Source organism: Platichthys flesus, chromosome 23, assembly GCF_949316205.1.
Source record: "Platichthys flesus chromosome 23, fPlaFle2.1, whole genome shotgun sequence".
NCBI classification, from domain to species: Eukaryota; Metazoa; Chordata; class Actinopteri; order Pleuronectiformes; family Pleuronectidae; genus Platichthys; species Platichthys flesus.
In genome coordinates, this window is record NC_084967.1 from 13,553,108 (window position 1) to 13,578,751 (window position 25,644).

General features: G+C 44.9%; 2 protein-coding genes across 3 annotated transcripts; one reads left to right on the forward strand and one right to left on the reverse strand.

Moving 5' to 3' along the window:
- Positions 1-857: 857 nt before the first annotated feature.
- gnptab (N-acetylglucosamine-1-phosphate transferase subunits alpha and beta) lies at positions 858-17,583 on the forward strand. 2 transcript variants are annotated; one of them, XM_062383236.1, is made up of 21 exons: positions 858-1,069; positions 1,572-1,657; positions 2,212-2,331; positions 2,740-2,790; positions 3,903-4,090; positions 4,891-4,955; positions 5,046-5,180; positions 9,598-9,759; positions 9,874-10,053; positions 10,249-10,419; positions 10,525-10,648; positions 10,762-10,974; positions 11,104-12,119; positions 12,206-12,405; positions 12,486-12,705; positions 12,803-12,916; positions 13,014-13,099; positions 13,180-13,278; positions 13,364-13,531; positions 14,526-14,616; positions 15,953-17,583. In XM_062383236.1, the coding sequence occupies exons 1-21, from the start codon at positions 908-910 to the stop codon at positions 16,022-16,024; spliced, it is 3,723 nt and encodes a 1,240-aa protein (XP_062239220.1). In that variant the 5' UTR covers positions 858-907; the 3' UTR covers positions 16,025-17,583. The 2 variants fall into 2 exon arrangements, with proteins under 2 accessions (XP_062239220.1, XP_062239221.1); XM_062383237.1 differs by having other exon boundaries at positions 13,014-13,093.
- Positions 17,584-17,842: 259 nt separating this feature from the next.
- Positions 17,843-24,762, reverse strand: chpt1 (choline phosphotransferase 1). Its single transcript, XM_062383238.1, has 8 exons — positions 24,320-24,762; positions 22,087-22,234; positions 21,848-21,989; positions 21,647-21,731; positions 21,038-21,169; positions 20,799-20,957; positions 20,571-20,696; positions 17,843-19,442 (listed from the first exon to the last, which is right to left on the reverse strand). The coding sequence occupies exons 1-8, from the start codon at positions 24,680-24,682 to the stop codon at positions 19,326-19,328; spliced, it is 1,272 nt and encodes a 423-aa protein (XP_062239222.1). The 5' UTR covers positions 24,683-24,762; the 3' UTR covers positions 17,843-19,325.
- Between the last annotated feature and the right edge of the window lie 882 nt (positions 24,763-25,644).

The window sequence follows — 25,644 nt, forward strand, 5'->3', positions numbered from 1 at the left end:
AGTTGATGCCCTGAGAGAGTTAAAGGAAGTCGTGCACGTGCCAGAAAAAACTTTTCGGTCACAAGAGGACACCTGAGCAAGTTCCTCTTGACAACGGTGGAGAAATACAACAAAAAACTCTGAGGACAACTAAAGTAAGTGAACATTAAGTTTAGAATATATCACAGGCAATGGGAGTACAACTATGTTACTTCTAAGTAACTCTAAATGCTTCTTTGTATCTGCTCAATGTGTGATCCAGGACCCTTTTGTCCTTTTAAACTTCACAGGGTGATAGTTTGATATGACGTCAGTGTTGTGATGGACGTATCCTCTTCCGCCCCCTTGTGGTAAATTTTAATTTACTCTATGAACAATTGTTAAAGGTTCTTAAGAGGAGCAGGGTGATTATTCTGGCCCTTGAACCATAGACTGTAAATAAGGATGGACGATGCGTTTCCTCTTGCTCACACTATCCCAAAATGAAGCCAGAATACAGTAGATACCAACGCCGCCATCTTGAGTCAGAATAGTGCCAGATCATGCAAATATGTGTGAGTTTGCGTTTTTGCAGTGCAGCACGTTTTTGTATTTGCCTGTGTTGCGTTAAGTTGATGAAGTTGTTTCCTTGATTTGCACGTATAGTTTTCTAATTGAATGTAAATTTTTATTTGCATTACTTCATGTCCTTCTATCAGCGCAGGTTGTTGGTTCGAAGCCCGCGTGTCTTTCAGGTATCACAGGGGAAAGGGGGAGAATCTTACTCCCCGCCGGCAGAGGGCGTCAACGTGCTGCAGCAGCGAGGGGGCGGCACCAGGCCCCGGCGGTCGTCGGTCATGTGACTCAGGCAGCGGCGGGTCAGCTGACAGATCCGGGGTCGGCCCGTGTGCTGTTTACTTTCCCATGATGGTCGCGGTTCTCTGAATGAATGCAGCGCTATGCGTCGCCGCGCGGAATCATGGTAGTCGTCAACTCGGTGCTGAAGCTCGTCCAGCGGCAGACGTACACATGCCTGTCGCACCGCTACGGGCTCTACCTCTGCTTCGGGGGCATCGTCCTCATGATCGTTTCCGCCTTCCAGTTCGGAGAGGTGAGCGGGTTCTTCTTGACTTCTCTCCCCGGCCAGCATGCAGGTCCGCCGGGCGAGCGAGCGTCGGCCGACCCGGTGCAGTTCCGGCTGAGCTGCACCTCCTGCCATCCAACCAGACTCCCTCCAGAAATCCTCCTTTTTAGGGAGTAAACAACCTCTTTGTTCGACTAACCGAGCTAATCAGCTGTAATCGAGACGTTTCACGAATCTTTAAAGCACTCGTGCAAATTCGGCCTCATAATAAACCCCCACAAGAATAAGTGATTCAAAGTACGTTGTAAAAACCTTGTTACTTCATAATTTCTTTAAGAAACATTTGGGAATTTGACATATAAGCTGTTAAGGAAGACCAGAATGTTTTCTTCTTGTGCTGTTTGGATATTTTGTCCACCTTAAAAAACAGTTCCATAGTTTTCCGAGTCACAATCGGTGCAAGACACAAGAAATCTGTGACTTTTTCAGTTTGATATCGTGGGTTCACGTCCCCTCTCTGCATTTACAGGTGGTGGTTGAGTGGAGTCGAGACCAGTATCATGTTCTGTTTGACTCCTACAGAGATAACGTGGGTGGAAAATCCTTCCAAAGCAGGTGAGCAAACTTTACATTTACCTATGAATCCCACAGCCGTGTCTCTCCCTCACTTACTCAAATGGGAAAGTTCATAAGCAGACGATTGTTTATTTATTGCTGAAGTCAGAGCGAGAGGTTTTAAATCTTATTGGAGAGAGAAATGTCAGTCCCTTGAATATGCGTAATAAATGTTCCATACTGACATATGGGCCAAATCATCAGTTATTCCTAATATGTTTTTATCAAAACCTGTCATGCAAAGAAATGTGATTAATGCTCTTTTCAACCGAAAAGGTTCTTATTAATAGTCATCAGTAATTTAATAGGAAAATACAACCACATATATGGAACTTGAATACAAATTTACATTGAAGTAAAGGGTTAGGATTTGTCAGGCTTGCAAAAATATGCAAATCACGAGCCGAATATCTGCAAAAAACTAACAAGCCCGACCGTTTGCATCGTTCTCTTGAAGTTGACGAGGTGCAGCGAGGTGTTCACTGTGGGGGAGGGAAACGGGGTCGCAGCTCTGCAGTTTCAGTCTGAGTTACACGAGTGTCTCTGTGTTCCAGGCTCTGTCTGCCCATGCCCATCGACGTGGTGTACACGTGGGTGAACGGCACAGACACGGCTCTGCTGAAGGAGCTGAAGACGGTCAAAGAGCAGCTGGAGGAGGAACAAAGAGCTCTGAGGTAGATGTGGCTCCACAGTCCTGAGCTGTTGCAATGCCGATGTGACGGTTATGCAGAAACACTGCAGCCTGTGTAACCTGTGGTCACAGTTCAACATAAACCTTTTACTTCAGTCTATGAAACTATCAGGAGCTAACACACTCACTCATGAGTTTTCACAGCCTGAATAGAGTCAGAATTATTAACAAACCTGTGCTGCTATATTTGTCATCTTCACTCAGAGAGGTCAAAGGTTTGAAAACGCCTCAGGAGACGTGCCTCAAAGTCTCTGAACATTTCTTCTCTTATGAAATATCTTTTAGAATGATATGAAAATATGATATTTTTTTATTTGCCTCGAATGACGCTCTGCTTCACAATGTTATGAAAATAATATGAATTCAATTTGTTGTGAATCTTTGCTTATAGGGAACGTCTGGGGAAAAATGCAAGCGAGACAACTGAAGTCCCAAAAGACAGGTGAGGTTATTAGTTACATGACACAACTAAAAACTAATGCGGTCATATTACATCCTCCCTTTAGTCAAATTCAGCTTTATTTGTAACATCCATAATGTTTTATCATTTTTTTGGTCTTTTTTAATGCTGCTGAGGTTTTTCTATTTTCTCATATTTTTTCTAATACATTACAGATGCCACCAAATAAGTTCATTGCTTTTATTTACCTTCTCTGTTATTTTAAATCCTTCAGTTTGTAAAGTCTTTGTTAAACAAGTCAATCAAATACAAGTTATAATCATTATATGGCCGATGTGCAAGTAATAAAGTATTTGAGCTCTATAATTTTTGCACCATTTCCCACAGAGATATAATACAACTCTATATGTGCAAAGGATTTGTACCTTTGTGTACACGCCTGTATTTTGTCTCATTGTACACACACTCACTGGCCACTTTTATTTTTTACAACAAGCACAACAGCTCTACGCACAAATTTAACCTTAAACCTTCTAAGCTCTTAATTTTAAATATGTTGTATCTTTATATCTTGAGGTTGCAGCTAGTGCTGCGTTCTTTTCTTTATCGCACTTCACTACCCAGAATATTCGTTTTTTTAAACCTTTCCCCCTGGTGTCGGTTAATGAGGTCGACAAAACTGCAGAAACACCTCAGACTCTCTGACTCTCAGACCTGTACTTTGAAGTGTCAGTTAAAGACATGATGAAACCACATGTGTGAACCCAGACTTTAATGTTGAAACAGGAAGTCGAGTCTGTTTTCACCACGGATCGAATAAAACTCTTCGGATATCAGTTAGTTGAGAGCTACTGACTGATTTTGTAGTTTAACCATTTGTGTGCCGCAAAGTAAAGATTCTGCCATATGAAGATTTAAGAGTTTCCAAATTCCCCCGTCCGTCCTTCTGTCTATTTGTTTCACCTGAAGATGCAAACAGGGGCTCGATGCAACATTTCCACAAAGGAAATGTTTTGCAAATGGTGTGAACATGACTAATCCCCCCCCCCCCCCCCCCCCACCACACACACACACCCAAGTTATCTTTCAGTGTAAAAACCACAAACCTATATGGCATGGAGATGTATATGATTTTCTCTTCTATTTGTTTTTAGTGGTAAGCAAGAATGTCTCCTGTCCCACTGCATCCTGGCGCCCATGCTGGCCCTGGACCCCGCCCTGCCGGCCAACGTCTCCCTCAAAGAGCTGCCGTCGCTCTCCGCCGCCTTCGCCGCCGCCAAAGAGCTGCAGCTGATCACGAAACCCTTCGTGTCTGTGGTCGTCTTCCACTCGCAGGCTGACGGTAAAAACAAGTGAATTCTGAAATGCTTAAATGCTAGAATGAGATCAGAGAGTTCTTTGATTTGATGGAGCGAGAGATTCTGGAGGGAGAGAAATTAAAAAAACGGACGTGACACACAAAACTTGTCTCTAAACAGACTCTGCATGTGAATGTGTAGAATCTGTGGGCGAGGGAGAAGATTTCAGAAGCCTCCTTATTTCCATTGATTGAGGTGAATTTATCATCAGACAATTGCACATAGCTTATTTTTATATGTGACAGGTGTAGACAAGAATAAACAGTTACAGGGGATTATGTTCCCTTTAAAGACTTAATAAGCCAGTGATTAATTCTCACAAACTATAAAGGGGTTAAATATAGAAATATGTTGCTCTATCGCTCCTGAGCTGTCAGATTATCAACTCGTTATTGACTAGTGTTATATTGTTGGTGACTGAGCCTCCGATGTTGCTCTGTCGAAGGTAACAATGATAAACGCTGGCTGCTGGACAGATGCAACGGAAACCAGAGGACAAGAAATATCCACACACACGTTGATTCAAAAATGAAAACAGATCAAATAAAGAACGACAGAAAGAAACTTGATTTTCATCACAGAGAAACGCAGCCGTTAGTCGATCAAAAGCGCTGTCATGTTTAAAGTATTGTGTTGGGAAAGTCATTACTCCCTCCTGTAGTCTGCCCACGTTTAAACTCATCAGTCTGAGTGGTGACGAGAAGTCTGCTGTCACATCTTTTATCTGTTTATTAACATCCTGCAGCTGCTGTGTCACTCACTTTGCTTGCTGTTTGTTTTACAGCTGATAAAGCCTTTACAGATGTGTCCAGAGAAGAGCAGAAATTCACAGTGTCCAGATGTTACCTGGTGAGTTCATAACTGTACGGAAATGTGATGCAAATACCCTGCGGCCCCCCCTACATTCCACTCAGATTAAAAGTATGTGTGTTTTTGCAGACGACCGATAAAGAAGCTCCAGGTCTGATCCGCATGCAGACTCTGGCGTATCTGAGCGGCTTCCCGGCGTCCTATAAGGAGACGGAGACGCTGCGAGTCAAACTCCCCTCGGTCATAACCAGCAAGATCAAACAGGTAAACTCTTCAGATCATCAGGCAGTGAATTGGAAAACAATACTTGGTTCCTTGTTGAAGTGAGTCCCGGTGGTTTTGTGATGCTGATGCCAAGTTCCGAATACATAAACTATTGTCGTCGGATTGGAATCCTGCAGTTGTGAGGCAACTTCCAAAACTTGTCTGAAACTGCAAAAGTTGGGCTAAAAATCGTGTTGTGTAAATGAGGCATTATGTTTTTTTTTTAATATTTTTATTTTGAAATCATTCTGTTTATTACACCCACTGCATTTTGGAAAAATAACCAAAAGGGACAACTCCACATTTTCTAGATGCATCCAACCCTTTTCTATTATAGTTTAATAGTTAATAAATTTCAAACTTGCGGTTGGAGCCCATGTTCTCTTCCTGACTGACCAGCAGGAGGCAGAGTTGCACAAACAGGCACTTCAGTTTCCATCACTTCAAGTTGATGGAAGTTTCTGTAAAGTTCATGTGAACTTCACTGACTCTGTCACCAGGTGTCGCTCTTGCACTGTCAGAGGATGTTTGTGTGTCATCGCTACTAGAGACACATCAACTTTATTTTACCTGTAGATCTTTTTATTCATCACAGCATCTTAACAAATATCTGATATTCTGGTCCGTCCTGCTAAATAAGCTCTTTTTCCATTCTGATCACTTCTGTTTCGATGTGGATGAAGAGTAGTGTATCTGTGTTTAGCTTGGGGGGGGGGGGGGGGGTGCTGTATATTTTGAGAGCGAGGAATGTCACTAATGAGCCTGGATTACTGTGAAATGATCAAGGAAAACAAGACAGTCAGTGGACATCAGACGTGTGGGGACGAGTCAGGTGTTTGTCCCGTCCTCTGATAATGAACATTATCACACGGCTGATGAGGATTAATTGGAGATTAGTTAGACAGTGTCTTTTCTAACAGTCCTTTTATCAGCTGATTGCAAAACAAAGGTGTGAAACAGTTCTATTTATCTTTGGAGCTTTTACAAAGCCTGAAAATACCGAAGCATTTCTCCAGTACTTTCATAAAATAACAGCATGATGTTATTTATGGATGTAAAGGCAGTGATTTAAGAGATTTGTTTATTTAGTAACTTTATCAGCTTCCAAAGGTGGACATTAAAAACAAAGCATAAGATAAACAGAACACAAATACATGAAATTCAAAATATAAAACTATAATATAACGAAGATATGAATATATAATACAAGCAATGTAAGTAAAACAGTAGTGTACATGTTATTTTTAAGTCTAATAATCAATACTACATCATTCTTTTGGAATGTGCAGTTTTTCTTTTTAGTCTAAATTATATTGTGATGTTGGCTGAGAGGTGTTTTTTTCAAAATGGTACATGGACAAAATAATATATACCTAAACAATGTTATGTCTTATGAACAATCTATATGAACTGATCTTAATGTTAAACTCAGCTTAGTGAGTCTGATTAAACCCTTTAATAGATCTAATACACAATGTTATGATCCTGTCACAGTCACAAGTGAACGAGCGGCGTCCACGTCCCTCAGCGGAGGCAGAAGTGCATTTACATTGTGTGATGATATGTAGGTTAACAGTGTTTAACCTACATATCATCACGGAACCCAGTTGTCCCATCGTGCCATTCCATAGGTCTCCAGGTTCTGCCGCGGTGCAGCCTGCTGGGTCATGTGATAATAACTGGCGGCATTCTGCCTGTAACCTTAGCTGGCGGTGCGGGGGTTAACAGGGGAACAACTGTTTGGGGTGGCATGGCGCCAGCCAGTGTGCTGAAAGGTCGGCAGGATTTTACTGACCTTCCCTGCACTCTCACACACACACACACACACACACATACACAAACACACACACATACATCTATTTACACACCTATTTATACCTGGATTTACCTGTTTGAACACCAGTTGAGATGTTTTACAAGTGGAACAAGCCGGGGCGGGTGTAGCAGGCGTCAAACTGAGTGTGTGTACTGGGACGAGAGACGACTCCGGGACATGTGGAGTCACACAAGGTTCAGGAGGGATGATGGAAAGTGTGTGTGTGTGCGTGTTTGGCCGCGGAGGGATTGGGGCTCCACGCGCCACCACACAATGCACAGTTTGGATTTCAAGGTATTTCCTGGCGTCGCCAGGCCAGTTCTGTGAAAGAGGGATGATGTGCATAGTGTGGAGGGAGAGGTTCAGCAGTGAGAGACGGTCGGTATTTATAGCCGGTGTTAGACTGTGTCCCGGTGATGAAAGCTGCCCCGCGGCCCCGCTCATCTGCCGCAGCCGTCGCCTGTCGAGCCGTGACCTCGGCGTTTGTGAAAAGGCCTGTTGATGTGTTTGTATTAGTGTGTAGTTTTATGAGTGTGTATCGGGTCACATGGTGGCTCGTCTCCACAGACAAGGAAAGTACAAGATGTGTGTCTTTGTGCTGATGGGCCCCCTTAAGAAACCACAATAACATTCACTAGATCTGGATTTCTAGTTTGCACTAAATTGCCAAGACTCCTAAATATCAATCCCCTAATCATGCCTCCTTACGGGGACTGATAATCACCTGAAGTATAAGTCAGTATAAGCACATGACTGAAGGTTTAGTTATGAAGCCAGAGAGAGAAAAGGGAACTCTGTATTATGACACAAATATGGAAAAATCTTCTTCCTGACTTTACTCTATGTTCTGTCATCCTGGGTTAGAGCGGCCTGAAAACAATGCAGACTGATAAAAAACATAAAAGTGAATTAACACGATTTCCATAGCACTATCCATCCCTTATCTATGCTGCTTATCCTCATCACAAGTCAATTAATCTAAGGATTTTCTCTGTATTTTATTATTTTAATGTTTTATCTGCATTGTGATGTAAGTAAACAGCCGTATGTGTTTATGTGAGGCCTCCTCACGCCTCTGCTGTGTGTGCATGTGTTACACACTTATCAAGACTATAAAGAGAGCCACAATAAAGATGGCAACGTGATCCGGGGGCCAGGCATTCTCTCTGCCAGACCCCGGCTGTGTTTTAAAGCCTCTGCGAGTCTCCTCACCTAAAAACGGAAGCGGAGGAGAATGGACGAGTCGAGACAGAACACGAGACGCTGGGTCGTTGTTGTGGATTCAGGATGATGGAGGGAGACAAGGTCGGTCTTTTTCTGGGAAGATTAGAGTTAGAGAGACGAGGGAGGTGGGACAGATGGTTTTAAAAGAGACGAGGCCACAGGGGGACACTAACATACATCAAGTACACGCACACACACACACACACACACGCACACACACACACACACACACACACACACACACACACTGTGCCTCTCATAGCTCCCCTGAGGTCAGACAGAGAGCCAACTCCATCATACCCCCTTGGAGAAGAACTCTCCAAACTGACAACTCTTTACATACACAATCACACAAGCACAAACAGACACACACAGAGAGCTTTGATTTGACCTTTGTACCCGTTGGGGTCAAAGGTCAACCCTGAGCTGTCAGGATCACAAATCCCATCATAAATCTCGTGTCCATCTTTCAGAAATCTTCCCGTGTCGATGACAGACGTCTCTGTCACGAGATCACATCACGCTGCTCGTCATGTGACTCTTGAGAAATCACTGTTTGGGATTTCCCCACAGTGCATGTGAGGATTTGAGTTGTTTGGACTTAAAGTTGGGAAACTACAGACTGGACCTGTTGACAGTGAGGTTGCACAACACTGCATCTCTGGGGACTTGAGATGCTTTTGAGCTTGGAAAGGATTTGCAGCAGGAGACCAACTGGTTTATACTGTAAAGTAGATCTTATAAGTTATTGTTCTGTATCCTGTAATAGCTACTTCGGGCTATTCTAGGTCAGGCCCATGATCGCACCAATGTTTGCTTATTATCACTGGGAATGTCTTTAGTTTTTCCAGGTATTTGGTCACGAGCCAAACTGTCTGGCAAATTAAGTCGGCCTGACGATGGCGCCACATAGGAAGTCGGGGGATCACCGAAGTTATGAGAGTTTGTCCTCATCTGACCGGTGTTATCTGTGCCACATTCACAACAGGCCACCCGGCAGTTGTCATGATATTTCACTCAAATCCCCAAATGTCCACCTCACGGTGGCAGCAGAGGAGAAGTCAGTAGATCATGAAAGTCTTTCACAAAAGTTCTGTGCGTCGATGTGTTTATTAGAGACACAGCAACTGAAAATCTTACTTTTCCAGTGCATACCAGTTAGTTTCTTGTTGGACCCTTGATGTGCTGGTTTGGATGCACCAGGAAGAGGATGATGCTTAGTTTCCATGATCATTCACTGCGTTATTTGAATTTATCGAAATGATGAAGCTCCTGGAGATCTAATATTTGAGAGATTCCTTAAAACACAAATCTTAAATGAGGACAATCATACAAACTGCTCACTCACCATGATCTCTCTCTGTGTTTCTCCCTCAGTTTGAGTTGTACTCGGAGGCAAGCATCGCCCTGCTCCACCTGAACACCCAGCAGGACTTCTCTGACCTGACGCAGCAGGCGAAGAAGAACCTGACCCTGGACGGGAAAGAGTTAACCATCAGCCCCGGCTACCTGTTCTGGGACCTCACCGCCATCTCTCAGGTACGACTGCTCCTTCCTGTCTCTCACATGTCAAAGAATATGAGTAAGTAATGAAAACCGTGTAGGTTCATTTTAGAACAGCTCAGTATTTTCTTCTCTGCATCTCATCTTCAGTCCAAACACGACGAAGACGTCTCCGCCAGCCGATTCGAGGACAACGAGGAGCTGCGCTACTCGCTGCGCTCGGTGGAGCAACACGCTCCCTGGGTGAGGCACATCTTCATCGTCACTAATGGGCAGATTCCCTCCTGGCTCAACCTGGACAACCCCAGAGTCACCGTCGTCTCCCATCAGGTAAGAATCTCGACCATGGTGCGCTCTGGTGCTCGGTTGTCAGATGGCTTTCACTGACGTCTAATCTTATGTCACATGTTCAAGTTTATAAGCAGATGAAAGGTTCAAAATTAGTGACCAAACTAATGCTTGCATATGTTGTCGTACTGGAAAGTGTTTGTTGTTTTATCAACGTTTTTCTTCTTTGACCTGCAGGACATCTTCCAGAACCGCAGCCACCTTCCCACCTTCAGCTCCCCGGCCATAGAGACCCACATCCACCGCATCCCGGGGCTCTCCCAGAAGTTCATCTACCTCAACGACGACGTGATGTTTGGCAAGGAGGTGTGGCCGGACGACTTCTACAGCCACTCCAAAGGACAGAAGGTGAGAACGTGGCCTCATGGGAGTATCATACATCATTATGGAAGTAGTCTGTGATAGTTGAGTACAAACTGACCTTGAGTCTGCTCCTCTCTCTCTTCTCTGCAGGTGTATCTCACCTGGCCGGTTCCTAACTGTGCTGAGGGCTGCCCGGGCTCCTGGATCAAAGATGGCTACTGTGACAAAACTTGCAATAACTCTTTGTGTGACTGGGATGGAGGAGACTGCCAGGGTAAGCCAACACTGTCATGTCTGTGTTGATACGCTTGTATTGGTCATCAGGGCGGCTGCAGGTCCTTGAAAGTACTCCAGGATACATATGAAGTGTTGCCCTCTTCCTTACAGGCTCAGCTGGGAACGGTCGGTTCGCCCCTGGTGTCGGTGGCGAGCCCGGTGTGGGGGCCGGTCATCTGTGGCAGTACGGAGGTGGTATCGGAGGACTCGGGGGGACGTCCTATTGCAATCAAGGCTGTGCCAACTCCTGGCTGGCTGACAAGTTCTGCGACCAGGCCTGCAATGTACTGGCATGCGGCTTCGACGTGGGCGACTGTGGCAAAGGTAAATCTACAGGCAATCAGATGCCTATGGTTTCAAGATAAAGAGAATCCTCACTTTTGTTCAAGGACGATTCTTTTCAGTCGACCTTGTAATGGCGTCATAGTCTTAATTGTGTATTTATGTCTGTAGAGCATTTCAACGAGCTGCTTGGTGTGACCCTCCAGAGGAACCGGACCCTCTACACTCTCCCCCTGGGAGAGGTCAGGCCGTTTTTCAGCTTCAAAAGTTTTGCCCGCAGAGTGTCCGAGGCCCAGGTCAGCGACAACCCGGTGGTCCGTCACACCTCTGTCGCCAACAAGTGGCAGACCGTGCACTTGCTTCTTTACCCCGGGCACAACGCCACGCAGATCCAGTACAACCTCACCTTCCAAGGATACGACAACAAGGAGTTCACGATGACTTTCGGCGTAGCCATCGACACCCGCGAGGTTCCTCTCGCCAACGTGTCCAAGACCACGAGCAAAGACGAGAGCATAGAGGCAAAGCCGACGCTGGCTCCTGAGCCCGTTGTGGCTTTCTCAGATGTTCCAGAGGACAAACGAGGTCCGAGGATCCAGACGAGGCAGCTGGAGATCGCCATCGAGGTCCCTTCACTGAACGTGTCACTTTTACCAGCTGTCATACGCACTGAGCTGCAGAAGCTGGAGGAGAAGCTGCTCAACGGGGACATTACTGTGAAGGGTTTTAACCTCACAAAGGCCGAGCTTCTCAAACCTTTCGAGACACTGGCTCAACAGCAGCAGGTCTCTGATGAGGGTGAAGCCAAGGTTCAGAGGAAGCCTTACAAAGACCTGGAGGGAGAGCCAAAACGAGAAGCTGAAAACATCGTTCAGCAAAATCACAACGCAAATAAAGACGCGGCTGTGAAAGAACCACCGGTCACTCCTCTTGTCCCCGTCCACATCGAAGATGTGCACAAAGAGCTGGAACCATCTAAACCTCCCGTGAAAGCCGCCATCGAAAAACCTTTGACTTTCAAGCTGCTGAAGGAAATCTCCAAAATCAGAAGTGCTGAGAGTCAGAATGATCCGACCAACGCTGCAGGAGGAGGAGCTCCAGGCGGGAGGAGGCTCCAGCACTTCACCTCCTCGGATCGAGGCTTCCTGCCCTGGGAGAAGAGGAAGTACTTCCAGGGACTACTTGAGGTATGAGCCAACGACTTTCACTGTTCAGCTAAAGTCATGTATTTTTGATTTCCTCCGACATCATGTCCTCTGTGTCGCCCCCACAGGAAGGGGAGCGTCTGAAGAAAGAGCTGATGTACGTGACCGACGGCGGCGCCACAGCCCGGAGGCTGCGGGACACGTTTGGCGAATCCCTTCGCTACGTCAACAAGCTGCTCAACAAACAGTTTGGCTTCACGTCCCGCAAAGTCCCGGCGCACATGCCTCACATGATCGACCGACTCATCATGCAGGAGATGCAGGACACGTGAGACTTTTATATGTTTTTTATATATACGTTTTCCTGAAGAGGCAGCATCTTAAAAACCTCTCTACACTTTCCCTCAGATTCCCAGAGGAGTTTGACAAGACGTCCGCCCACCACGTGCGTCACTCGGAGGACATGCAGTTCGCCTTCTCGTACTTCTACTTCCTGATGAGCGCTCAGCAGCAGCTCAACGTCTCCGAGGTGTTTGACGAGATCGACACGGATCACTCGGGCGTTCTGTCCGACCGGGAGATTCGAACTCTCGCCACAAGGATCCACGAGCTGCCCCTCAGCCTCCAGGTCGGTCCTGGCTGTAAAAACAAACCACATCTCTCACTTACATATTTTAAGAAGACGACGTCATTCTCTTTGAATTTGTCATTGTGGCGTCTTGTAGGATCTGACAGGCCTGGAGCAGATGTTGATCAACTGCTCCAAGACTCTCCCGACCAACCTGACCCTGCTCCACCTGGTGAACCCCACGCAGGAGACCTACTACGACCCCAGCATGGTGAGACATAATTAACACTTCTCTAAATGCCTTGAAATGAAAACAGCGAATTGGACTTTAGGCTGAATTTCTTTGGCTCTGATTTGATATTTTTCAGCCTCCAGTTACAAAAGGCCTCGTCCTCCACTGTCAGCCCATCACAGAACGCATCCTCAAAGCCTTCAGAGACCAGAATAAGTACAAGTGTGTCTTCACGCACTGTTAACATCGTACAATTCAGACGTTGGGTTCTCCTGTTGCTAACGTCTCTTCCCGTTGGACAGGTTCGAGATCATGGGAGAGCAGGAGATAGCGTTCAAGATGGTGCGCACCAACGTGTCGCATGTGGTCGGCCAGTTAGACGACATCAGGAAGAATCCGAGGTCCGCACAAATCAGTTTTCCCTCTCAACATCTTCCACGCACGTGTTGTCAAACTGCACTAACGTCTGTGTTTCCCCCCCAACAGGAAGTTCATCTGCCTCAACGACAACATCGACCACAGCCACAAAGACGCTGCCACAGTGAAAGCTGTGCTCAGAGACTTCTACGAGTCCATGTTCCCGCTGGCGTCCCAGTTTGAGCTGCCCAGGGAATATCGCAACAGGTTCCTGCACATGGACGAGCTCCAGGAGTGGTACGTTCCATCGGGTAGACAACGCTAATGCCAGAGCTAGGGTTAAAGCAAACTTAACAGGAAGTGTCGTTAAGTTAAACTGTTAAACTGTTGGGGGGTATGAAGGTCTGCGAAAGAAAGTGAGGGATGAAAAGGATAAAATAGGTGTTTTTATGTTCAAGAAAGTGAAAGAAATATTCCTTGATCCTGATCTGCTCCAAAAAGTAATGGAAAATGTGACAAAGAGGAGTTGAGTAGTTCCTGAGCTGTAGAAATGTGGCGTCCTTGGCAGAGGTAATGACAGAAAAGCTCTAAATCCTCACACTGGAGGAACCGAAGTGCACGTTGATAAGTGAGTTAACGATCAGATCAGGTCCGCCCATTAATTCTCTGTCGACCAATTAACTTGATTCATCACAGACGACCAGTTACTGATGTCTGAAAAGCGCACACACCAGAACTGAAGTGGGGTCCTTGTCGCTTGTGTGCCGGTAATTTGTCAAGGTCTTGTTTCGTTTTTTTTTCCTCCAGTCGCTCTGAGTTAAGAATCTGTGGCTGTGGTGGAGCGCTGCCAGGTCGGAGCGGTGGGAATCCCTCGGGGGGTTTTAGAGGTTTTGTTTTTTTTCATGGCTCCTGCTCCTGTGTTCATGCCGGCATCGCGAACAGACTGTAACATTAGACCCCGCTGCTTAAGATCAGTTGCAGGCTTCAAGATACTTGTAAGATCATGGGACAGCTGAACCTCTCGTGTCCCCCCCCCCTCCCCCCCCTTTGGTTTGTGAGGTGCCAGGCGGATGGCGTCGGGTGATGTCACCTCGTCACCCTCCTGCCCTGTTGACCTTTGGATAATGCACACTTCTGTCTCGTTATATAATATCACATCACAGCTAGTCTGTCCTCCAGGGGGAAGTCTCAAATCAGGGATCATGTATTTTACACCTGCATCTGTTGATGTCGGACGTATGAATCTGCTTCTTGTAATTATAACTGACAAATTCTGTTTTGTTTCCCGCAGGCGGATTTATCGAGACAAGCTGAAGTTCTGGACGCACTGTGTCCTCGTGACGCTCGTCATCTTCACCGTCTTGTCCTTCTTCGCCGAACAGGTCAGTGCATTTATTTACAGATTCAGACGAAGGGACTTAGGTTCACACACACACACACCTCATTTTCCCCCTGATTCCCACTGGAGCTATGATTTTAAACCTGCGTTAGTGGGATTGCACTGAGAGGTGGGTCCGTCTCGTGTGTCGCACGAGTGAGGAGATCTGAGCCAGGACCGGACTCTACAGAAATGAAAGACCCCCAGTTGTCCTCTGTGAAAGAAGAGACTTGTCGCTCTTTGTTGGTTTGGGTCAGACAGTTTACCGGCTTTGTTGCCAGGTAAGTTTTAGCTCTGGCTGTGAAAGAGTCTGAGGAATATTCTAGCGAATCTGGATCCTGTTCTTCTGAGACTTCTCCTGTCTAACCCGTCCACTTTGCGACAGGAACAAGTATTAATTAACTAATTCTGCTCGACATTGAGCTCCTGGAGGCACTTCCCTAATCCCAAGGTTTCCAGTTTCTCCTCGGCGAACAGAAAGAAAGGTTAATAGTTGCAGTGACCTGAGGAGAATTCCCCCCCCTCCTCTGCAGGAGCCCTTGGGACCAGTTCTCCCAGTGAGGAATGTGCCGGACTTGTCCACTGGGTCAGTCACCTCACGAAAACTTTAGATGTTTCTGATTCAAGACCCCTCGGCTGGTCAATCGGTCCCAAACAGGACTTTAAGCTTTGTTAGAATTAAACCAGATCCAGGAGGCGACTATTTTAACATGACACAAGATAACAGGGCATGTTTAGGGAACTGATATCCATGACTGTGTCCAATGTGGTGCAGCTGGGGCCTTGGCGGAGGCGTGCACTCTGCACTTGTGTGCGTTTCCTGATCGGCCGATTGTTTTGTTGCTACCATTAGAGGAAATGCTGAGTAGAGATGTTTCGATACTAGTACCAGCCAAAATACCTGTCCAAGAGGAAAGGAATCTATGTACCGATCTGATGAACGCCTTTTATAATTCAAATTCAAAGTACAGTGGGAGCCAGAGTTGAAATATCATCAGTTTGGTCATATTTCACTCTGGAAAGTCCCTCAACTAAAACCCTGACATGTAAAATAAGCAAGGAACGTCACATCGGTCGATAGGCAAAGATCAGGTATCGGAAAAAGAGAGAAGGGACAGATGGCATCGGAACATCTCGAAAGCTTCCTGCTATCAATTTTCAGATCTATCACTCTGCCAGAAATTGATTTTGAAAAAGAGTATTTCCCACGTTTAGCCAAACAGCTTCACCTCTCTCACATATGAGTCATCCTCCCGCTGAGAGACAGACAACACAAGGGTTTTTTGTTTTCTCTTCCCTGTATGCAACGTCTCATTATGCCCTTTCCTCTCTTCCTGCAGCTCATTCTCCTCAAGAGAAAGCTGTTCCCCAGACGCAGAGTGAACCAGGACATCAACCCCGAGCGGGTGTGATACAGGGACACCTCCCTCTCCTCCTCCTTTCTGCACTTCCACCTCCGCCCCTCTCTCCTCCCGGCTCAGTCGGGTGGATCCAGACGAGGAGTGGACACAGGAACCCGACGTCCTCGCCGCTTGTGTTTCATCAGCACGGCCGGACGACAGACACTCATACGTGAGATGTGGCGATGACACGTTTTTTATTTCAGAAGATGATGGACGGGGCTGGCCCACGAACGAAATGATGAAGCCTGTGCATCTTCATGTCGTCCACTGGGGGCGTCAGAGACTCTCACACAGACAAAACACAAAACACTCCCCCCCCACCACTCCTCATGTCCCGTCCTTTGTGTCAGTGATCGATGTGTTGAGGTGTCAAACACTTGATCGGACTGTGTGTGTGTGTGTGTGTGTGTGTGTGTGTGTGTGTATGCATGCATGTGTGTGTGTTGTGTGTGTATGTGTGTGTGTGTGTGTGTGGGTACACCTGGAACAAATCATTTCAACTATTTAAAGAAGATATTAATCACACGTCCGAAAGCCAAACAAGCCAAAAAATGATGGTACTCCTTAAAGCTCTTATTTTCTACTCTTTCCTGTTAAATCTTCATAAATCAATTAACTTGATGGTACAGACAGTTTTTTCGAAAATGTCGCTTTTTTCACAATTTTATAGACAAAACCATGAATTGATAAAAGATCGGGTTGGTAAGTTGTTTCTTTTCTCTCACTTTTTAATCTTCTTATTTATCTTATTTGTTGAAATCCTCGTCACGTCCCGATAGCCAGTCGTCTGAAAATTGATCAGCAGATGAAGAAGATTCTAACTTGGTGTCTGGTTGAGTGGCGTTTACCTCGATGGCTTTATTTTAAAGGAAAGGTGCGTGAAGTACATAGAGGACGAATAAGGAATAATTAATTTGTGTCGTTTTATGTCCATTGTCGTTAAACCATGAAAACTTGAAGTGCCTTCTTTGTTCATTCCTGCTTGTTTGAACATCAGTTTTTTTTTTTAAACGTCTGATCATAAACGTTGACCCGTGCACATCACACCCTAACCTAGTGATGTACAATGGGAATGAATGGGATACAGGATAATATAATGATCATTGTTATTCTGGAACCAATGCATCTGATTGTCGGAGCTACGTGATGCTGCAACTGTCATGGCCGCCTGCACATGTGTCCCCGTGGGACTCGACAGGATCGCCGCTGTCTGAAATTCAGACGCCCTCGGCATGTTCTCCGACTCACTTTCATTGTTGTCGTGAGACGAGCGACGTGTGCGTCTGATGTGAATGCTGCTCGTCACCTCTTCATGACCTTTATCTCTAAATGTCACTTTTACTAACTTTCTTTACTATAATAATGTCCAATCGACATGGAGGCGACTCCCAGATGTTGTCAGCGCTTTGCCTCTGAGTCATGTGATTCCTCGGGGGTGGCGGCGTCACCGGGCGAGGCAGGCGAGCCGATGAGTCGCGTGTTTTGGAAATGTGGTTATGATGATTGCATCAGTGGAGCGGTTCCTCTGACTGAAATAAAAGTGGTTTGGTTCGGTCCTCTAAACTGTTTTTGTTGTGTGTTTGTGTTCTGTCATTGTAGAAAATTACATTTACTCAGTTATGAGGCGTTTTTCCATTTCATTCTTCTTCACACTTCTACTCTATAAACACTTTATATTGATATATTGTACTTTTCACCCCAGTACTTCTCATCTTAAGGTCTTATCTAAATGTGTTTCTGTTAAGACACATCAACGTTACGGATTCCTCTCTTCTGAGCTTGTACTGGTTCGGACTCTTTTCCCACCACTGACACGGACGACAAAACCACAGGAAAAATACTTTCTTTATTACAATCGTTTCCACTCGTGTCTGTTAGTAGAAAGGCGTCTTCCTATAATTCAACAGTGCAACATAGTGTTCAAATCAAGGTTATACGTCCTGATGCATAGTTCCACACTCCATCCTCACTTATGCAAAATCAACTCAAGACATGTCTCTTTATAAAGTCCACAATCCTGAAGAAATGTTATTTGAGCAAATCAAGAATACCGCTGGTTAATTTTTTTTTTTTTTACCTCTAAATAGTTTCCCGGCACGACAGAAATATCCCTTTTCATCCAGAATGCACCTGAATAATGAGTAAAAATTACCGACAACCCAACAAATCTGCGAATGAATCACTCACCTATACATAATTTACATTTGTATAAGTGAAGAAATGTCCCGAGGGAACAGCTTCCGATGGTACGCGACATTTCAGTGGGAAAAAGGAAAGAAAAAAAAAAAACTTTAAATATGCACAAAGTTTAACAGTAATTACAACAAAAATATTTTAAGGCGTCTTCAGTTGAATTCTGTACAATCACATATAATTATAGCGTTAGCCCTTCAGGGAGAAGAACAGAGAAAGCAGGACGAGTCCAGTGTTAATGCTTCATCAGCTGACGGCACCAAAAGGCTGCAGGTAAATCTTATAATCTTTATTTTTCCACGTCTGCAGAATGAGATGAAATAACTGATGTTGGTGAGCGAAGCCTGATAGAAAACCCGATCAGCGTTTTTTCAGCCTTAACACAAAACTGTTGCCCCTTCACGTAGCTCACTGACAATCTGCCACAGCGCAAACTTCACTGGAAACTATTTTTTGGGCTTTTAAGGTCATTTTTAATCTGTATTTTTAAAACCGATTCGTTTACCCCCCCCCACCCCCGATTGATTCACATTCATTTAATAAATAAAAACAGAAAGACTAAGAGTTGTTTCGATGGCTCCTCTTTTCAGTTTGGGTAAATATCAGTGATTTATTGATTATTTTGATGGTCACGTGTTTAATGTGCGACGACCGTAATATGACGACGACCGTAAAATTTAAAATTCTTTTAAAAATTCAAAGCAGATAAAAATGCTTTGATATTTGCCCAAACTGAAATATCCACTGAAAAATAACATTTTGGTATTGATTTGTAAAGAGTACCCTTTCAACGTCTCTTTTATTTGGACATGCACTCGTGATTAAATTAAAACCATTTCAAGGGAAACTCTGGTTCCGCCTAATTTCCTAATTCCACGTATCCGTGCTTTTCAAACGTTTCTGTTATTATTATTTTTTTGGTTTGTAGATTCCAGTTGGTTTAAATTTGTTTTCCCCATCTGCTCAAAGAAAGCAGTTTTCAATCCAAAGTGGTCACTTTGTCAAGGCTGCAGTGGTTCAGGGCCGAGGGTTGCTTCTCGCCCTCGTGCTTCTCGTCTGCTTCCAGGAGCGGGGAGATGTCCGTGTCCCCCCCCGCCTCCTCCCGCCGGGCAGGCCGTCAGTCGCGGTGCGTGTGGCCCGGCGGCGTGATGCTGAACACTTGGATGCGCAGGTGGGACGCGATCTGGATGCACACGCCTGTGCAGTAGCGCACGAGATCCAGAAGAGAGAGGATCTGAAGGAGAAAAAAAGAAAAGGAACTTCGTTAAAAGTGAAGAACGATAACAGACAATTAACAATTTTAGACAAATATGTATTAGAGTAATACTTTGAAACTAGAACACAAACCACCACCATGATCTCACGGAAATTGTCTGGGTAGTTTTTGCGTAATCCTGCTGACTCACAATGACACACAACCTCCTTGGTAACGGGCAAGTTTAAGTATTTGGGGATTAAATGGAGAGGACACTAGGACTGAGGAGGAAAGAGGATGCCTCTAAAGTATTATTATAGTTGCAGAGTTGCAAAAGCAGTTTCATTTAATGTCATTGTGTGAAGGGATGCGTGCGTTGAACCGTGACCTGCAGCTGAACTAAGTTTCTGATTAAATGAAACCAGCGTCTCTGAACCACCATAACAAGCTGCTTCTTTTCCTGTTCAGTCAACAAGGCTCACCTGTCCTGCAGGTTTCTGCTACGGCTCCTCCCCCCTGCTTCTATTAAACTGTCAATCTAATATATCGGGGGGAGGGGGGTATTTATCATGAGTGCAGTGACACGCTTGTTTAACACCACACTAGACAAACACAGAGTATTTATCTACATCAAATATGTATTTAAATATTTATTTAACCTGATATAATCCCTCAGAAGTCGTCAAGTGACTCCAATGTATGTCACAAGATAATACCATTACAATGTCTTCTGTAGATTTGAGCGAACAAGAGAACTTATCATTTACAACACAGTGAACCAGGTCAACAGTCAGATCGGTTGCTGCACTTTGCACAGGACAGGCTGAGTGGTGATTAGTTGATCAATAGTATCAGTGTAAAGACGACAAATAAACAAAAGGGGCAAACAGTAGATTTAAGATTTACTCATCTAATAAAGTAGGAAAACAATGAAGTCTGATGAAAACAAATGCCAGTTGCATTGTGGGGAGTTTAGGCCCTGTGTTTGTTAACCTCGGCCCATGTTTAGAACTAAAAGCCAGGATATGTATGAGTCAGAGAGGAACCCTTCACATTTTGGTGTAGATACAGGATACTTTTTAAAATGTCTTGAACATGTTCAGAGATTTCTCTGAGAATAACTCATGGATCTTAATGAGAACAATCAGTAGTATGGGTGGTACTGACCGTGGCGATCCAGAGGACGGTGTACTCGTCTATAAAGCTGTTGAAGTATTGGTTGAGGAAGAGGAGGCCTGGGCCGATGAAGGCCGAGTCCGGGAGGTGCAACTCACTCTTGGTCATGTGAGCGACCTGAAGAAGAGACACAAAGAAACCATGAATCACATGCTCCGAATAACATGGAGGAATAAAAAAGGTCTCAAAGGGAGGATTCAAAAATTAAATCAAACCTACCACCAGTTTGTTGGAGATCTTGGCGATGACCATGCCGAAGGCGAGCAGGTAGAGACAGGGATGGTTCTCGAACAGGCTGCTGGAAGACTTCTTGAAAATGATGAAGGCCAAGGTGAGGATGAGGCCGATGTGCAAACCAGGACTCAGCACGCTGGTGTCCTACACAACAGGGATTTTTGAATTAGTTGCGTCATCTGCTTTACAAGATCAGGCATGTTCCTGAATCTGTGTTGACTTACAGCCACGGTGGAGCCGTTCTTGCCAACACCCCCGTTCAAAATGACGTAGAAGTAGTTGTAGCAGGAGTAGAGGGCCCCCCCGATGATGCCCACGATGGGGAAGACGTACAGCTCCAGTCCGATGATCGGCAGCTACGGAAACACATGGAGGTCAAAATTAATGCCAAGACCGAAAAGCCTCCTCACAGAAATAAGATACAGGGCTTTTATGAGAGCTGCAGGCATGCTGAGCGTGATGGGAGGGCAAAGCAAAAAAAACCATAAGTAAATAAATAAAAAGTAAATAAAAAAATGCGGGTGACATCATCAGCTTTTTGAGCCAGATCATGTCCTGTAGATGACCTGTTGGCGTTAGCTACCCATAGTTACCTTCTCACATGTGATGTTAAGTCAAGCCTCCAGAGGCAGCAGAGTGAAAGTAAAACACAAATTCTATTCAAAGTGTAGAAGGACGACTAAAAAAAAACTAGGAATTGATGCAGATAAGATTAGTGTGGAGCTAAAGAATCTCTCACTCATGGTGAAATGAAAGTGTTCCCATGTGTGTGGGTGTGCAAAACACTTGCAGACGTGTACATGTGACCGTGCAAATATTTCCTCCTGAGTTACCGTAGTTTGCCAAAGGCCCACGCCTCCGAAAGCCGACATCACGTACATGACCATGATGGAGATCTGCACCTCTGTGACGTCCACCCTGAGCAGAGAGTAACAGCGGAGAGTGAGTTTTAGCTTTAGCTGAAATAAGAGGAGAAGCTGAAGTCAAACGGGTGAAGGCCAGACACGCGTGGCGCTACTGAACACGGGACTCACAGGCCGAAGCGGAGCGTCCCAGACACGTAGGTCTGCCAGTGGGCGCAGAAGAACATGAACATCCCAATGAAGCCACAGAAGAACATCCAGTCTGGGAATCGACCGATGCCACACGAGATACATGTTCCGATAGCAACAAACACTGCAGGGAAACACAGAGAGAGAAAGAGAGAGTTAGTCCACAAGCACATGATGAAGATCTTCTCCATGAATACAGGGGAGGTTTTGTGTCAAAGCACCTGTGGAGACGGCATCGCAGCCGTGGTCAAAGAGCTCCCCGAGCGGCGAGCTGCTGTTTGTCCTCCGGGCCTGTTTCCCGTCGATGGCGTCCAGAGACTGGTAGATGAAGAGGCCCAGAGCGCTCAGTAAGAAGGTCCAGCACGGAGCCTGAGAGGAAAGAGGAGACAGAGCACGACTCATATTTAGGGAAACCTGCTCAGAAGAAAGACCTGGACCTTGTTTTACTGTGAAGCAACTCACACTGAGGGGAAGCAAAGAGTAGCTGGAACAATAAGACGACGGATCAATAGAGAGAAATGCTATCTGCAGCTGTTTGGATCCTGAACGATTCAATCTTCTAGTTTGTATTGGCTTCTAAACTGTGAATTTTGACCCAGATTTCTAAGGGAATAATTCATGGATCTGGCAAAACAAAAACCTGGCACAGAAAGTGGACTGATATCTAAGAGTGTGTGGAATTTGGCGCAGCTTGACTGAATTGTTGGCTGAGGTTTGTGTGTCACAGAAAGCAATTTTAGGTCATTATAGTTATTTTGACTTGTTTGTCAAACTAACTTTTTACCACTTATATTATTATCTCTATTTATGTTTGGAAATTGTTGTCTGAAGCATGATCAAAACTTTTTAAAGTATGAAACTAGTTGAGCTAGATTCTGCTACTTGCAAGGAAGAGTGAGAATGTCAGTAGTTTAACTGGCAGAAAAACATAATCAAGATTTATTTAATCCACTGACATGTGGATAATCAAATGTTAACACATGTCATTTTTTCGTCTTATCATCCAAACACAAACTGTGTGTGTCAGTGAGTGAAGTTAGAGTGAGGAGAGGGAGGGATTCCAGCTGACGGGAGTGTGTCGACTCTTCCAACTAGGGTGGAGGTTACCGACCATCTGGACACTAGAGCTGCGCCAACACAGCATGTTTACCACCACAATGTGAGTGTGTGAGCATGTTTGTGTTTGTGTTCGAGACAAAGAACGTCTGTTTTTCCAGAGAGATCAAGAATTCCACACTCAGAGACCAGAGACAGCTACTTTTCCTCTATCAGCCCTAACGTGCTGGGGAGAGTTTAGGGTCAACACAGAGGTCACTTCGGGGGGAACTCTGCTCACGTGCCTGTGATATCTATGTGTGTGTGCACGGGGACAGGCTGACTTTCAGAGCAGAGGAGTGGACTCAGGCCTGATTTACTGCTGCTCGATTGTAAAAGGGGAGGAAAGTGAAATGCCTTTGCACTCGTGGAATTTGACAGTCACAGCGTGCTGCGTGGACTGCGGACTGAGTGGCAAGGTTCTCCTGGGTAGATCGGACAAAGGTGTACATCTGATAAACACACATATACACACACACACACACACACACACCTATGCATGTCAGGCTGAGGTCGCTGCTCCTCAGTGAACCCGGATACACAGGTTAAGTGGATCACAGGTCATGTGTTGGGCTCAGTTGGTCCCTGCAGCAGCTGTTTTTATGTATTTTAGTTTCAAAACAGTTCTGCATCCGTAGCTGATGTTGTAGTGGAGGCGGATCTGGACTCTTTTCACATCAACAGACGTTTCTTTGAGTTTTAAGTCACAGTTAATTTCCAATGACCTCAGCAGCTAATGAACAGGGAGCCTCCTCTCTTAACGGGGATCTGAGACAAAATCCCATCTTTGTGCAAACTGCTGTTTTGCTATCAACATCATCTGCATCACATGATCTCGGGGGCAAAACCACGTGTCCCAGACGTCAACTTCCCATCACGTCTCAATCTACCCGCAGCGAACCCCGTAAAAGATCTGATAGTTTAACGAGTCCTGGGTTGTGTGAGGCCAAACAAACAGTGCACCTTTAAGGATATTTCCTGAATCAACATGGGACCATCTGTAATTCGCCTTTAGGGGGCATACATGAAGGAGGGTATAAATAAATAACACGTGCACTTTCTGTGTTTGTTCTGTACTGATTCCTCAAGAAGTGTCCCAGAAACGCTGAGGGCGTTAGCGGGAAACATGACCCCAACCGTGAAGCTGGATCTGATGTAACCTCCAGACTAAAGTAGTTACGAGGTTCGCGTGTGAGCCGAATTAACAAATAGATTCTGCTGATTTGGAAAAATACGTCACATCGCGGTGTTTGATGCATATGACGATAGCAAACGGCGATGGAACTTTAATTCACGTAGTTTCCTAAACAGGCTTCGCGGCAACGGGTGGGAACTTTGAGCCAAGGTCGCTGAACTCACCTCCTCCGTCGCCGTGGGACAATAATACATGAGCACCACGGTGGACACAATGTTGACCATCAGGCCCACGATGGTCAGCGTGTTCGGGGCGACCCATGTGGGCGTCTGCTCCACGAGCCAGTTCCAGTAGATCTGACACGGGGGCTCGATCAGCGATCGGCCGGACGCGCTGTATTTGTGCTCCTCCAGCCGCTTGAGCTGAGCTGCGGACAGCGGCTCCGGCCACAGGGGATGTGGCATGACTGCTTCGTGTGCCTCGTCAGCCTCGCAGACCCTCTGCGACGAGCTCCGCAACACACCCGGGCGCAGGGACTCGGACCACGGCTCAGTAGTGTCGGTGAACGGCGGCGGACTGCGGCTCATCTGTCACTCGCGGCACGGGAGGCCATTTTCACTGCGGAACCAAGAGACGACGAATCCCTCACCGTTTCTCGTCGAGCAACGTCTCCACCGGAAGCGACGGACCGGAAGGGAAGACATATGCCGGAGAACCGCCAGGTTTGAACAAATGTTCAGGACAGCAGCAGTCAGGTTAGTTTATAACATGAATTATCTTTATGAAACATAATAAATGTATGTTCACTAGTTTATAACATTAATTTATCATTTTTATAACACAATAAATGTATGTTTACTAGTTTATAACATTATATATCATTATTATAACACAATAAATGTATGTTTACTAGTTTATAACATTATTTATCATTATTATAACACAATAAATGTATGTTTAGTAGTTTATAACATTAATTTATCATTTTTATAACACAATAAATGTATGTTTACTAGTTTATAACATTATATATCATTATTATAACACAATAAATGTATGTTTACTAGTAAGTTGACAACATTAATTTATCATTATTATAACATAATAACTGTATGTTCAGTAGTTTATAACATAAATGTATCATTATTAAAACATAATTTTATGTAATGTAGTTTATAACGTTGATTTATTAATGTCCAGGATTTATCAAATCAATTGTTGTATGTACATTAGTTTACAAAATTATTCATCTATGTAAAGTAATCTATATCTATATTAACTAAATGTATTTATTTGTACAGTATTTTAACAACCCAGTTTAGTTAACAGAAATTTGCTTACATACAGAATTTATTAACAAAATCCAATTATGAAGTTATCCTATTTATGAAATAGGTGTCTCTTATATATAAGGTCAGGATTACGTTTTTGTATTATTGTCAGTCTAGTAGAGTTGAAAAGCAATAATAAGGGGTCAGAGACAAATTCTTGATGTTATAAAAAGCCATATTAATGATTTGGTCTGACTTTTGTGCCACGATCAATTCTT

Bases quoted from the DNA above. Each gene is read 5' to 3' on its own strand.
- gnptab (XM_062383236.1), top strand. From the start codon at position 908: ATGCAGCGCTATGCGTCGCCGCGCGGAATCATGGTAGTCGTCAACTCG. The intron at 12,120-12,205 runs GTATGAGCCAAC...TCGCCCCCACAG, and splicing joins ACTTCCAGGGACTACTTGAG to GAAGGGGAGCGTCTGAAGAA. The intron at 14,617-15,952 runs GTCAGTGCATTT...CTCTTCCTGCAG, and splicing joins TGTCCTTCTTCGCCGAACAG to CTCATTCTCCTCAAGAGAAA.
- chpt1 (XM_062383238.1), bottom strand. From the start codon at position 24,682: ATGAGCCGCAGTCCGCCGCCGTTCACCGACACTACTGAGCCGTGGTCC. The intron at 20,958-21,037 runs GTAAGTCAACAC...CCTGTTGTGTAG, and splicing joins AGAACGGCTCCACCGTGGCT to GACACCAGCGTGCTGAGTCC. The intron at 19,443-20,570 runs GTCAGTACCACC...TTTCTCCTTCAG, and splicing joins CCGTCCTCTGGATCGCCACG to ATCCTCTCTCTTCTGGATCT.